At 35.4% G+C, this 16,206-nt stretch overlaps 1 protein-coding gene across 1 annotated transcript; it reads left to right on the plus strand.

Moving 5' to 3' along the window:
• The first annotated feature begins 792 nt into the window (after positions 1-792).
• edaradd (EDAR-associated death domain) lies at positions 793-14,428 on the plus strand. Its single transcript, XM_055173050.2, has 6 exons — positions 793-1,463; positions 7,284-7,342; positions 7,865-7,907; positions 8,193-8,263; positions 8,631-8,682; positions 11,450-14,428. Exons 1-6 carry the CDS (start codon positions 1,385-1,387, stop codon positions 11,824-11,826), a joined length of 681 nt encoding a protein of 226 aa, XP_055029025.2. The 5' UTR covers positions 793-1,384; the 3' UTR covers positions 11,827-14,428.
• The last annotated feature ends 1,778 nt before the right edge of the window (positions 14,429-16,206 follow it).

Consider the following 16,206-nt stretch of genomic DNA (forward strand, 5'->3'; position numbering starts at 1 on the left):
GAGATTACCCTGCTGAAAAAAAACAATAAAACCATTACAGAAAATTCTAAAGGTTTCCATTAAAATACCAATACGAACCATTAGCTTTTACCATTAAAACCATTACACTGTAGTGTGTTTTGGGCCATATTCCATTAGAACCAATACATAGAACCAATAGAACCAATACACACCATTAGAGACCAACAACCAATACACTGTAGTGTGTTTTGGGCCATATTCCATTAGAACCAATAAAATTCCCAATAAAACCATTAGATTTTTCTGTAATGGTTTTATTGTTTTTTTTCAGCAGGGTAGCTTAGGGAACTAACAAATCGATGGATTGCTTAAAATAATGGCATAAAATATGCATTTTCCTTTTTATAATTTGAGGTCAAAGTTGAAAGTAGGTTTAAGGCTATGTGGGCTTAACCACCCTAATTCGTCTACTCTTTTCGTTTATTTTCAAATTTCATTAAATAAAAATATATTTCCTTAAATACATACATAAAAGTATTAGAGGAACGCTTTTTGCATAACATTTGACCTCACCGTACTGGATTTTGGAAGTGTTGTATGCTTTTAGCGTTATTCTTCAGAGCAAGGAGCACGCGACCACGCACAAATGCCAATGACGTCTGCAACAGGAGTGTTGCGTTGGCAGCGCCTGCTGCCTGAAAGAAAAAAATGACCAAAGATGACAAACATGTCCAAAACTGAAAATCTCTGAAAACTACGAGGACGCCGACGCATCACAGAACTGATAATATTGTGCCCATTAAACAGATTTAAAGACGCTTTTTGGAGGTTGCACGCATACATTGTTCTTTTAAAAAAACACTTGAATGTGCGCCTCTGTTTATAAATATTATAAATATTAACAAGTGTACAGATCACTGGGTATTTTTTCTATTAGTTAAATGTTATGTAACTTTGGTTGATGTTTTCACATGTTGCATGAACGTACAGTAGGCTAGCCCATATCAGTTTGTCATGAAGAATGTTTGTTAATGGCTTTCTAATGGAAATTGTTGTAAAGGATTACATTAGTCATTAATGCACGCAATGACTCTGTGCTCTTGCATGTGAGAAAGTTTGATCGTATCTGTGTCCTGAATTTTTCGGGCGACTACGCAATTTCCGTGTGTGGGAGAGATGCTCGACGGGTCCCACTGTCTGTTAGCTCGTTACAGAGGTGCGTAAGCAAACATGCGTGACAGTGTCTAAAGAAAGAGGAACCAGACTCGTTCGAGTTAACAGATTTTGTACTTTGCTGTTGTTCTGTGCGGGAAGAATCGGATTTAAAGTCTCGGTGCGGGCATAAGGGCGCGGAGAAGCGCACACAGGTGAAAGAGACGCTGGTGGCTTCAAACTCAACATTTCCCGGCCGGCGTTGTGTAAAATGACACAGTCGAAATCTCCTATGTTTGAAACAATCTTTGTGAAGATGACTAGTTTAAAGGCGTTTTCCGAGCCATTTGGTAAGTAAATCAGCTTTAACTAATGTAAATTAAACTTATTCTTTCCTGGGAAAAGCTTAAAGCTCTATCTATTACTCTATTTACATTGATGAAGCGAAGTTTCCCGCAAAGCTTTTGTTTGTGTAGATTTTTGTTTTTGTAAATAGTGTTTATATTTTAAATAGCATAAATAACTCTTTTGTTGGTTTGTTTCACAAATATAAGTATACAAAAGGTCAACATGAATAATTATTTATGCTGGGGTTGACTTTCACTTACTGAGACTTTTGACAGAGATAGGCTACATGAGAATGTTGTTTAGTTGTTTATTCATATTACAGAACTTGCTATTTTTCTATTTCAAAAGACTTTGGGATTTAATTTAAGAATGCAGAGGTGACAGGGTTTGTATTGCTGTATTTGTGCGTTTTGCTCCTTTTAGTATATGGGGGGCCATGCATGCAGAAGTAGATCCGTGCAGAGGGGCTTTGCCCTGCAGGGCTAAATTATGATGTGGTTTACATTTTATCTCTTCAAGTTCATCCTGCGCAAGCAGGTACATGCTCATCGCATTCCCTTGCTGAGCTGACACAGTCATGAATGGATTCAGGCTGCACAGGTTTGGATTCGTCCACAGTTCTGATTCTGAATGAAATTCATCCGTTTGCCTTTCTAGACTGAATTCACATTGAAATATCACACGGCAAGAGGTTTATAACACTTACAGTAACAGTTTGTTGTCTCATTTTCAAGATGATATATTGAGATTTTTGCTCCTTACAGAGGAAGAATGAGAGAAGGGAAAATAACTTTTCTACAGAATTTTGTTAGTTTGAATTTCTAGATAACATCAGCTCAGGGTGATGGGTGCATGCTCTTTCCTGTTGTGGTGTTTGAAAATGCAATGTGTGAATTTATTTCCCAGGCTGTTTGCAGCAGTTAACATGATTACAGTTAAAGAGCGTCTTACTGCCTACATTTATTCACTTTATTAGTTGATGGGATATCTTAGGAAATACCCTATATGTCATATTAGCAGCATAACGGCGAATGCAAGTGTCAAGGACTGTTTTAATAACCAACAACAGTATACACTAAATAATATCTCTTAATATTGCTGAATGAGTGTGTGTATGTATTCTATGTGAAGTAGTAAGTCTGGTGTGTGTGTGTGTGTGTGTGTGTGTGTGTGTGTGTGTGTATGTGTGTGTGAGAGAGAAAGCGAGAGAGCGAGAGAGAACCACATCCTTTCCTTTACACAGGTAAACCACATAGGCTATGCAGTTTTTTGAAGAACTAGCTTATGTTTTTTTCTTGCTGTGTATTTTAAGATAGCTGTGTTTACGTTTCGTTACAAAAGGACACACCTGCGTTTTTTGCGCACCCTGTGCAGTTATATTAATCATACTTGGTTACCTTTTTACATGTGTCACTTTAAGTAATTCAACCAGGGTGGTTTCAAAATGAAAATGTGTTAATAACTGCTTGACTAGCAGTGTAAACGGTTGTGCGGTAAATGCTCTGGTTCTTGGGAAGCATATACAACAACAAAAAACAAACTAAGACAGAGGAGCCTTTTTAGCTGACCCTTTAACCTTCATTATTTCCCTTAAAGCAGAAATGTGCTACTGTACATCCTACCTGCTGAAATATTGCAAATGATAAAAGGATGCACACAACCCAAGGCCGTAGTTTCTTAAATGGGTGGGGGTTGTGTTTGGTGTTGTCGGGGTGACCCCCCAAATCCATCCCCTCTCTTAAATAGTTATATAATAATGATTAATGAAAAAAACATATGTGACCCGTGCTGGCAAATTGAGCACATTTTCAAAAATGAGTTGTTTATATTTTTGACGTTCTCTATTAAAAAAAATCAAAAAGATATATGACAAAAACTGACAGACTAACACCTGTTTGAAGTTAGCAAAGTCAGTTTTGAGAAAAATAGAGTTTTTTAAAGATTTCAAAAACAAAATCATGGCGTCCATACCATAAAATCACTGTTAAAACTAATAGATTTGGCACAGACAGTCAAAAACAATATCTATAGGAAATATATATTATGTTCAACTTTTTTCTTTCTTTTTTTGTTTGATTGAAATTGAGACAGGCAGCTTTAAGATCTACTGTAATGCAAAGATCAATATAATGTTAAACATCCGATATTTTTCACCAATAGTTAACCAAACATTAACTTAAGACATTACAGATTATACAGTATATGCGTGAATTTTTGTCAAAACAGACATTTGTTAAAATTGTAATTCTGTGAAGATATTATGCGAAGATCGTTCTTGACGCTCTTAAAAACTCTTTTAACATCAATCAGGTACGAAACTTTATCTCTCTTTATAACTCTTTTAACATTAAGCAAGTCCTGCACTTTATTTTCTAATTCTTGCATGTTTTAAAACTAAAATGTCAAACGGGCATGTGGATGCATCTTTGTATTAGATCCCATACACACTGCATATTCATTTTGTTGTCACTTCACCTTTCAATGCTTAATCCTGTTCTGTACACACACAGTTCAGTAATTTACAGGACTGACAACCGCATTCTCCGAAAACTCTGCATAGTGTGTACATAACCAAACTGAACAACTTATAGTTAATAAAGTGTGGACATGACAGGTCTCCTGAAAAATGAAATGCCTAGAAGGGGAAAAAGTTTTCTGTATGGGCGGTGCAGAAAATTACAGATGCACGAGAGTTGGCTGACTAGTGTTGCCAGATCTTGCACGAAAAAAACAGCGAACAAGAAAAATCCAATAATAAACCGAAATAAATCCAAATGCTTTACGTCAAAGATCAAAATATTGGGACAGGCATCTTAACACTTTAATAACACAAAACACTTGATCGCTTCATGAGCCAAATTCCATAAACGAGTAAACGCCAAACCGGTATGTACGTACAATATAAACGAGGAACTGGCAACACTGCAAGATAGCACGCTGTGGAGCAGCCTTAATGCACAACGCCAAGATGGAGGTTTATTGCAAAACATAACGCTGTTAAATTATTTTGGTCAAAGCTGTGAGTGATAAGCACGCAAGATGGCAGAACGTTGCTTTGGCTATCTCTGTGTCAATCATCACACTTTCGGGAGTGAGTCTTGTTCTGTACAGACATGTAACGAACATTTAGGGGATTCACTCCCGCATTTAAATGCGCTTGTCACTCTTGAAAGTTTGCAGTGTGTACGAGTCCTTAGATTAAGTATATGGGATGGTACACCTTTTAGAAAGCGTACAAATAAAGATCATTTTAGATTCTGTAAATGATTATTTCGAGCATTGGGATCACTAGACAAGGGCTTAATGTACTTATTTTTAAAATGTATACTTTCTTTCACCTGTAGTTAAAAATAAGACGGTCACATATGGTCAATTTCCATGGGCGGTTTCCAGGACAGGGATTAGCTTAAGCCAGGACTAGGCCTTAGTTTAATTAGGAAATATAACTAGTTTTAACAAACATGTCTTACTTAAAACATTACTTGTGTGCATTTTGAGGTATGTTTGTCAGATATGTCAGTACAAGTTGTTTTCAGTTTGGTCAGCTCTTAAATTTATTTTAGTCTAGGACTAGTCTAGTCCCTTAATGTCGAAACCAAACCTACGCCTTGACCCAACCAGACACTCTCACATTTCCATCACACACAGTCACGTAGTCACTGTGACCTATACTCTATTTCTTTTTTCTATGTGTTTCCTTAAATGTCATACGGATGCTGAGACGACAAGTGTATTAGTGAACTTTCCTGCTTGTCTATCAGTGGAAAGGTTGTGAGGTAAATCTGCTCTGGTTCTTGTGAAGCATACATCAACAAAAAAGACCAAAGAGTAGAAGGAAATGCACAGGACTTTTTAGCCTTTATTATTCCCATAACAGCAGAAATGTGCTTCTGTACATACTTTCTGCCGAAATATGGCAAAGGATAAAAGGCTTTGCCAACCTGTTCACGGTTCTGGCTAGAGGGGATACAGCTATGGCCAAAAATGTTGGGTTTAGGTAGGGTGACCATTCGTGCCCCTGACACATCCTTGCCAGGAATACGGATGCGCCCTCTGGAGGTCGCATTGGTCGACCGCATACGTCATCGAGGTTTGAAGGGACATTCTACTTTTTTTGAAAATGTGCTCATTGTCCGGCTCTCCTAGAGTTAAGCATTTGATTCTTGCCGTTTTGAATCCATTCAGCTGATTTCCGGGTCTGGCGCTGGCACTTTTGGCGCGGCTTGGCACTATCCATTGAGTCGGGTTGGACCATTGGCATTGCGCTAAAATTAACCAAAGAGTTATTTTTCCTATTTAAAATTTGACTCTTCTGTAGTTACATTGTGTAATTAGGCAAATTTTAATTTTCTGTCGATCTTAGTACACGATGTAACTACAGAAGAGTCAAGTTTTAAATAGGAAAAATATTGAAATTTTGGTTATTTTTTGCGCAATGCTAATGGTCTAATCAGATTCAATGGATTGTGCTAAGCTATGCTAAAAGGGCTAGTGCCAGACCCGGAGATCAGCTGAATGGATTCCAAAATGATAAGATTCAAATGTTTAACTCTAGGGGAGCTGGAAATTACCTTATTTCCAAAAAAGTGTAATGTCCCTTTAATATTTCAGGATCTATTTCAGAAAAGCAACTGTTACATTTCAAGATAAAAATAAAACTACAATGATTGTCTTAAGAGAAATACATTTTAAATTTAATAATGTTTTGAATTGAAATGTGAGTACATGGATGATGTATGCGGTCGACAAATGCGACTTTCGGAGGACGCACGCGAGGTCCTGGCCAGGACTTGTCCGGGGAAAATGGCATGTATGGTTACCCTAGTTTTGGTTTGGGGGTGGGATTAGGATGAAAACAGCGGTTCTGGCTAGATAGGATCCAGCCACAGCATAAATCCTGTGAAATGTTGGGTTTAGAGTTAGGTATGGTGGTAGGATTAGGATGAAAACAGCACTCAGCAAGATTTCTCGAGATTGTGGCCGTAGCTGTATCCCTTCTAGCCACAACTCCTTTTCACATCGCACTAGCTGAAGCGACCTCGAGAAAAGGTGTTTGTTTTGTTAATTTGTAGCTTAAGATTATAACAAAGGTCATAGTACAGTTAATTGTTGTTTGGTAATTTGTTATTTAATAGTCATTTTAGCAAGTGATTTTAGAAATATCTTTTTATTGAAATAGATAAAACTTGTAAAACTGTCTGGAGGCGTTGTAAACATGGCCACCAAGTGGCATGACTGGAAGTTTTTGAGAGGGCGTCATTTTTTGGTGTCATGGGGTAACCCCCTAAATCCCTCCCTCCTAATATTTATACAAAAATTAATTAAAACATATGGATAGGTGACACTTCCACCGCCCCCAATGTCTTACCAAACCTACGACCCTTGACGCAACTCACACACTCTCACACTTCCATCCCACATCACGTAGTCACTGTTACACACAGTCGTATTTCCTTAAACGTATAGTTCACCCAAAAATGAAAATTCTGTCATCATTTACTCACCCTAATGTTGTTTAAATTGTGATGAACACAAAAGAAGAAATTTAATAAATGATGATAAGCACACAGCTGGAGGAAACCATAGTCTTCCAAAGTAGGATAACCAAATGCTATGTAAGTATTGTGATGAATGATAATGAAGATATTTTAATAGAATATGGTAAGCACATGTTATTATATACAGATTTCACACTATGGAAGTCAATGGTTAGCATCCAAGACTTACAAAACACTATAAAGTGTCAGAACTTTGCATTGTTTTCCTTGATGATTTCCACAGTTCATCCTAATCCCAATGTTGTTGTTCATTTGTTTTTGCAGGAAGAGTGGCGTCTGAACCGGTGGAGGACACTGACCCCAGCAGCTTTGTTACAGAGATGGTACGTTCATCTATTTATAGCATTGGGAGTTGTACTACCCATGCAGGAAAGTTCTAGATGTTGGGTAATACCCGACATATTAGGTGAATCACATGGTTTTGGTTTTGGTTTGTTATGACATAATACATGAGTTGTAAACATTGTTGCCTTTCATACTCTGATCAAATAGCCCAGATTACGTAGGTTAGACATGATTTTTATACATGATATGAAATAGATATAAAGCTTTTCTAGAGACGCAGGGGGTGGGGCATTGAAACGCATACGCTTACATTGTTCTGCAAAGCCGTCTGCTAATTCTCCGAGGTTTGTTCCAGCCTGTTCTCTGCTCATTTTTCTACACATCTGAAAGTTACATTTTTCCCCCTTTGCCACACCATACGCCCCTCCTCTCTTCAAATCTGCCTCCACATGTAGAAAGAGGAACAACGCTGTATTGTTTTCCTTTATGGGTTGCTGTGGTTGTCTCTGATACAGATGTTTGATGTTTTAAGTTTTTTTTTTTGTATGTGTGTTTTTTAGTCTTTGAGGTCGAATTACCCTGTTCAGGTCACTGATCCACAAGGTATTGTAGCTTTATATTGTTGCTATTTATTGGTAGTGGTGGTGAATTTATTTATAATAGTTACTGATGCTCTGTTAAGCTGTCTAGACAGGTTTCCGTATACCTCATACTGAATATTTATTTCCATAGTATTTAATCAATGCTGATGATCTCAGGTGTTGAGAATGGTGACCTTTTGGTCAGCCTCCACACTTTCCATAATAGTATATTTTTATGATTGTATTTAATTGTATTCCAAGGTGTATAGTAAACAACGGGTTTATTCTGACCTCTGATTCACTACAGATCCTGTGACCTTACAGCTCCGCTCTGTTCCTCCTAGTTACCTGACTCCACCTGCAGACAGGATACAACATGTGAGTCACATGATCTTGTACTGGTTTGAGATCATTTTTGCATATATATATATATATAGGGATTTGGCTCTTGTAGTTTTAACATCATTTGCGGATGTCATATATTAATGTTTGACAGGAAACTTATATATAGATGTAAATTACACACCATGTCGTATTGGTTCTTGAGCAGTTGTGACATGTGGGTTGCATAGGAAATACGTGGTTTTTGTATAAATGCCAGTGCCATGCATGTTATTCCACTCCTCTAGACAGAGGTTTTCCCCTTTTATTTAATAAAAGATACTGTACATTTAATTCAATGTACACTATTTACCTGTGTATGTTTTGAACACTTTCTTTAACTTAAAATTGCCTTTATCCCTAGCCTGTGGAAAATGATGGGAGTGAATTTATTCCATCAGCTTCTGTTTCATCAGGTATGCATCATTATTATTTTATACTACGGGGCTGTTGAATGCTTTATTCTGATTGGTTGAGAAATAGTTAATGAGTGTTGATTATTTAGCTGTAAAACCACCTGACCTGTCAAATGTTTTAAAATAACTGCCAGAGCAATGTCTGTGGTAAGCATAGTATATGCAGAATAAATGAATTATTCGAAAGTACATTGCAAAAAATGTCTTTCTTACTTAGTATCAGTGGCGGCTCGTGACCGAGGGGTGCAAATAAAAAATAAAAACGTTTCCGAAGTGTCATGTGTGTTGCTTGCGTTTTCAAAATATGTGTTTATTGCGTCATGTGAACCATGTGCATCACGTGTTTTTTTCGAAATAAGTGCCTGCTGCACACACGTTAAAACCGTTTATGATTAAAGAGACACTTACGTTCACAAAATACACGTAAGACACTCCCATAACAGTAAACTCTGATTACGCATAAGATTATTGCGAGTATCTGCCAAACGCGAGCGTCTCTTTTATCATAAACCCTTCAGAAGCGTCTCCAGCACACTGAATCTTTTAAGGTAAGTGGTCGCAATAAATTTATTTAAGCTACATTTAAACAAAAAAATTTGAAAAACATAACAAAACAAAAAACTGTTGTTTAAATGTAACTTAAATAAATTGATTGCAACCACTTACCTTAAAAAATTAAGTAAATTGAATAAATCACTTTTTTCAGTGGCACTTATTTTGACAAGGCACATGATGCACATAGGACACCTCGACGCGCAGAACACATATTTTGAAATTATGAACCACACACATGACAGGCTACATACATGTGACAAATTTCACATCGAGCGCCATCGAAAAAAGAAGTCACTGGCCCCCACTGCTTAGTATTTTTGTTTGTTTTCAGTAGAAATATCTAAAAATTCCTAAATCAAGATGTATTTTCTCGTTGAGCAAAATGACCTAAGAAAAAAGTCTTACGTTTTTAGAAAAAAATAAAACAGTTAAGTGAATGTGTGGTTTAAAACAAGCAAAAATATCTGCCAGCGGGGTGAAATTTTTAAGAGAAAAGTTAACTTATTTCAGGATTGTTTATTTTACTCCATTGGCAGATATTTTTGCTTGTTTTAAGCACAAATTCACATAAATTGTAAATTTTTTGTTTAAAAACTAGACTTATTTTGTTAGTTCTTGTCATCAGTTTTCTACTTTTTAAAATAAACTAGGGCTGTCAATCAATTTTTAATCTAATTAATTATGTACTCAGTTATTAATTGATCTAAATTAAACACATACATAATTTTTGCTGTGAAAGTATTAAATATTTCAATTTAAATTAATCATCAATGAATAATCAGCATTAGTGACATTAAAGTTTAAAAAACTATTTTATTATTATTTTCACTGTGCAAATAATGTCCATAACAAGCAAAAAAATGACCTACAGTAATTTGCTAAGGAAGTAAATTCAAAAGTGCTTTAGGAAGATTATTTACAAAAAGTTTAAAAGTGCAGTATCAATTGCAGGACTTTTTGGTGCAATTGAACATAAACCTTAAATAAAAAATCAGCCCCTTTACCTTTGGTATTATGGGACGTGCAGGTCGTACCTCCGGATTAACGTTAACTCCTGAATGCTTTGTGTTGATGTGGGACTTTAGAGTGGACAAACTCCGGTGAAATGCAAATTCCTTACTGCAGACATTGCAGACGACTTTATTTTTATCATCACATTTATATGTTACCGCCAGTCTCCCTTCCTCCTTTATTTTACAGTCGAATGGTGGCTAGAACGTTTCCAGGTTCAAAGGTCAGTACGGAATGGATTAATCTGCGTTATTTTTTTTAACACGTTATTTTTTCTCAGATTTATTAATCGAAATGAACGCGTTATTTTGACAGCCCTAAAATAACCAAATACAAAATAATTGTGATATCTTTTATTTAAAATTTAATACACATTTTTTATTACACAGCAAATTAGCAGCAGAAAATACATGCAGTTGTTTTGTTCTCTTTATTATCAACTAATACAATAAACATGACAAATGTGAAAAACAGTAAGAAAGTAAACTTTTCTTTTTTTTAAACATTTTACAGTACAATCAATAAAGCCACACAGGTGTTTATGACGAATCTCTGCGACAGCTCTCTGACACATGGTGTACTGTTTACCTTGGTGTCCGAAATCGCACACTCATTTTCATTTGCTTCTTCACCATATAGTGGACTCAATTGTCATTCCCCATACAGGGAATTGTGAATGAGTGAACGAGGAAGCGGTTTCAGACACAGCTTGTGATATTATTGAAACAACACATTTTGTGTTTACTTTTTAAATCAACACAAAATGACACATAATGTGTTAAAATTACACATAATGTGTTAAAAGCTTAACACAAAAAGATGTGTAAAAAATGAACACATCCTTTCTAAGAGTGTAGGTCATTTTGCTCATCAAGAATAAGCATCTTAATTTAAGAATTTTAAGATATTTGTACAGAAAACAAGACAAAAATACTAAGAAAGAAAGTAATTATTTGCATGTAATGCACCCCACAAACCCCCCCGGTGTAACGGTTCTATGGGTACCACCTTGGGTGTGCATTCTTTTTGAATAATTCAATGGCCCATCCTCAATTATTCCTTCTGTATCATATTATTAATATAAAATATTATCATTATTTGATTAAAAAGTTGCCTTTTTACTATCCATGGCATATATGTAAACATTATAACTATTATAGCTGTTCTGTTATTCAGTTGCTTTTCTTTACCCACTCTCTAGACTTCACTAAAGATCATAGATCCTGTAAGGAGTGTTCTCGTTCCGCCCCTCCGCCCAAAATCAGTGACCTGATGAACGACGAAGATCTTCTGTACACCCTGCGCTTGAAGTTAGACCCGACTCACTGCACTGTCAAAAACTGGAAGAACTTTGCAAGCCGTTGGGGGATGAGCTACGACGAACTTGCGCTTCTTGAGCAGCGCACACACGGGTCCACCTATCAAAGTCCCACGCAGGAGTTCCTGCTGCGCTACAACCAGAAATCCGTCACGGAGCTCACAGAACTCTGCCAGCTCTACCAGCGCATCGACGTGCTCCGGTTGCTCCAGAAATGGATAGAGAACGACTGGCCGTCGCGCTGGCAGAAGGCACATTAGGTGGGGCTTAGTGAGAACAGCAGACAAGACTTCAGCGAAGAGACGTGTTGTTAGAATCGAAAATGATTGACTTATTATTGACAATGAGTCAGAACACACACTAACTGATGAGTGGTTGTGCAGAATGAGTCGACGGGGTTGTAAACTGGACATTTGTTTAAACACCATTGCAAGTGGCTTTATCACTTCCAGGGTATTCAGAAAACAGACTTGATGACTTTGAACTTGGAAAAGAGGATTAGAGATACTTCAGTCATCTATTGTATGGAGAGGTTACGGTGAACACAGAAAGAAATACACAGTAGAGAGAATTAATGGGTGCATTTATAGTAACTATGCTGAGGTTGGTTTATGTGCCAGACCTGCTTTCGGAAATACCCCCATGATATCTGGATATACCAAAGATTGCATTTTAGATAAGTTGTGTCTTTGAAATATTGATTTTACGTATGCGGTGATCAACAAAAATCTTACCCTGGACCACAAATCCAGTCTTAAATACATTGTATGGGTCAAAATGATGTAGTTTATTTATTTTAATTTTATGCCAAAAATCATTAGGATATTAAATAAAGATCATGTTCCATAAAGATATTTTGTAAATTTTTCGCCATAAATATATCAAAACTTTATTCTGTGAGTGCATGAATATGCTAATGACTTCATTTGGACAACTTTAAAAGCGATTTTCTCTTTTGTTTTTTGTTTTTTTTTGCACCCCCAGATTCCATTGTATCTCGGCCAAATATTGTTCTATTCTAACAGGCCATACATCAATAGAAAGCATATTTATTCAGCTTTCAGATCATATAGGGATCATTATCAATTTAAAAATAATTACCTTTATGACTGGTTTTGTGGTCCAGGGTCATATATATGCAGTGATTAAAAGGCACATGAGAAGGAAATGAGGAAAGACCACCCAAGTGTGACTACAAATATAGAGTCTGAGTGGAAATTGTTTCTCGGTATATATATATACGATTTCATATATATATATGAAATTGTATTTAATTTATTTCTTAAACACAGAGTCATCTTTACTCCTAACATCATTGGTTGTCTTTTAGAAAGTGTTAGTCACATTTTGTGGTAATTGCATTGCTATACTAAAGTTTTAAGACGGTTTCTCACCTGTACATCTTGTGAATGAATCACGAAGAAAGTCAGATTCTTAGTATTGAATGGTTGATAAGATCAGTCTTTATCTGTGTGATAATTCGTTTTATGATGTACACTACTGGGCCACCACCAGCTTTGTTTTAAAATTTGTTTAAATGACCTTATATATTTTTTGTGTGTCTTTATTACAGAAAATACAGGAAATATGTACCCAAAATTAAGACAATACAAAGTTTGAAAAACAAAGTGCACTCTAAGAAGGATGTTTTAATTTTTAACACATTGTTTTGTGTTATGCTATTTAACACATTATGTGTTATTTTAACACATTATGTGTCATTTTGTGTTGATTTTGTATTTATTTTGTCAAATAAATACAAGGGACAACACAAGATGTGTCAAAACAACAAAAAGTGATTTTGCATACAAATATTCTGTATTTTCTTGTTGTATTGTAATGAAGAGAAATAATTATATGTGGTGATTATACAATTGCAAAAACAACAAATCTAATGGTGGCCTCCGACTTTGCCACAGTACTGTATGTCAGTTTTCTGTGACATTGCATAATACTTCCCCATTGCAACATTTTTTGAAATTTCATGAAAATTTGATTTATGTGGTCTTTCTCACTCCCATAACATTGGTTGAATTAACACTTAGGTATAGAGTAGGCCTACACGAGATCTGTATGGAAAGCCTTGGTCTCATTATTAAGCCTCATTCGTAAAACAAACAAAAGATTTTATCTGTAAACCATTCATAAAGCCATTCTCACTCTGTGAATGCAACTTTTTGAAATAAGAATAAGTTGTGAGAGGCTTTTGAAGTGGCCATTTACACACTGTTCAAAATTTCACAAATGTCATGTAGTTTACTTTATTGTGTCTATATGTTTAATGTCCCAATGCACTGCTCACTGAGCATCTATATTTATGCTTAGTAGGAATGGCACTTAAACCCGTTTCTTTAAGAAAGATTCAGTAGTTCTTCAGTGTCTCCGTGAAAGAAGCAGTTTAAGAGAAGTAAAACTGCACACAACAGTCGATTTGAAAGTTGATGTGACTTTATGTAAGTTTAAGTTTGGGGTGTTTTACATTTTTACTCTTTATCTCAAAATATGATCCTAGAAGTTACAGAGTTTACAAACTGCAATTCTGTTGTCATTGTGAAACAATTCAAAATAATCACAAAGTATTGGTATGAGTTCTTGTGCATTTTTCGCTCCTTTTGATTGGCAGGATATAATCTGATTATCAGCTGGGCAATTCCATGCAAAAGTTTTTAACCATACTGATGTCTCAGATGTTAATATTTGGGACTTTAAATACCTATGCAAAGTCTCTGTTAAAGTTTTTAAAGTATTTGTTTTTAATTATTTTCCATAAAGTAAGTGCAACATTTAGAAATGTCACATCCATAACAATGTTTCTTCCTCATAAATGCGCATACAATGAAAATAAATATTAAATGTTCTCTGTAGAGTTGTCACTTTGTCATTAGTTGGGTATTATTGCTTCTGGTTTGTGCATTGTAATTTACAGAATTCCTATAAAATATAATGTCTCCAACACAGAAAGTCGTGTTATAGACGTTTCATAGGACGCACGTGCAGTGCACGATACGCGTCTGGTCCATACTTTACTTCCGGTTTCAGTTTTTTTAATGCTCTGACTAACTGCTAAACTCTTGAAGAAATACCTTGTCGAAAATAACGAAAATAATGATTTGGTTTCCCGAGTAATCTACGTGTTGTTTATTTTGCTTGTTATATAAATAAACTATGTTTAAAGTACTTTGTTGTTAGTTATTTTTAGCGGAGTTTTCCGGAAGTTACGTGTTGACCACGAAAGCCGCTTGTTTATGTTGTTATGGCTAAAACCGTCTATATTCAAGCTAAATTTTATTAATTTATTTGTGGGTCATTCTATGAAAATGGTGGCTTGCCTGTCCCAGCCCCAACCACCAGGAAAAACACTTAAAATTGTCAGATAATGGCACAAAATATATGTTTTTTGTTTTAATTAAAGTGTTTTATTATTAATTAAACATATGTAAGACAGTTGCAAATCATTTTTATATATATTGTAGAACACGGTCAGTACCATGAAATTGGCTTGTCCCTCGGCTCAGGAGTCGTGGTTTAGGGACATATTTTGAGTTAAAAAAAATTAATATTCTCCCCCTTTAAATGTCATAATACAAAGGGAAGTAGTACAGTTATTTAGTAGACTACTTTAAAAACTAAAATATCAACTAAATATTATAAATAATTTACTGGGAATACCTGTCCCCCAATTTCATGTCACTGGTGTTACAATTTATAAAAACCACCACTTTGAAAAAAATCAACATTCTTGCCAACTTCTTCCTGGATCAAACATTCATTGTAAGCATGGCTGTTTTGAAAAGCACATAGTGAGTGTGCACTCTCTCCTCATCTTTTAGCAATTTGATAAATAATTTGATAATTTCATGTGAGGACTTAAGATGTGTCACTGGTGTTACTACAGTTTATAGTAAGGGGAAAGGAAATTTTATTAATAGAATTTTTCAAATTGCATAATTAAGGGATTTATTTACAATTTAAGAAGTGTGGTTTGAGTTACTGTGGCTGCAATCTTAGCTATGGCATTATGTCTGCAGATTTGTCACTGGTGTTATCGTCACTGGTGTTACTGTTGCTTCTTTCATAAGTAAGCATTTTAAGAATATTATCATTCAATTTTGATCACTCAACCTCAATTATTTCTAATGTTACAACAAAAAACACAATGGTAGAAATAGAAAAAGGTCACACAATAGAACTTTAAGCATGCCTGTTTAAAGTAAATTATTACTAATCAAGACAATTTCTTAATATCACATTAACTTTTTCTGTCTTTGATTATGTATGCAAATAAAATAGTCAAAATACATTCTGGGAACCCTTAAATGTCATATAAAATATAGGGAACATCAGTGACAAAAAAGCAGCACAAGCTTTTTTAATGTAATGTAGCAAATAAAATGTATGTAATGAAGTAAAAATATTAAAATACATTAAGCTGTCATTTAAGTTGATTTATAATGTTAAGAGGTTATCTATTATTATCTGACTATAAGTTTTGGTATAAAAAAAAGAATTCCATTTTTAAAAAGTTGTCTGTTCAAAAAGCCACAATTTTCATAGAATGACCGTGTGTCCATGGCATGAAATTCTGCTTTTTTTCATGTCTTGAGCATGTATGTCCTTTTGTGTCACTCACACAAATTTCT

The sequence above is a fragment of the Misgurnus anguillicaudatus genome, chromosome 7, assembly GCF_027580225.2.
Source record: "Misgurnus anguillicaudatus chromosome 7, ASM2758022v2, whole genome shotgun sequence".
Lineage (NCBI taxonomy): Eukaryota > Metazoa > Chordata > Actinopteri > Cypriniformes > Cobitidae > Misgurnus > Misgurnus anguillicaudatus.

Coding starts and splice junctions, on each gene's coding strand:
- edaradd (XM_055173050.2), top strand. CDS start 1,385: ATGACACAGTCGAAATCTCCTATGTTTGAAACAATCTTTGTGAAGATG. Junction 7,908..8,192: donor TCAGGTCACTGATCCACAAG/GTATTGTAGCTT, acceptor GATTCACTACAG/ATCCTGTGACCTTACAGCTC. Junction 8,683..11,449: donor ATCAGCTTCTGTTTCATCAG/GTATGCATCATT, acceptor CCCACTCTCTAG/ACTTCACTAAAGATCATAGA.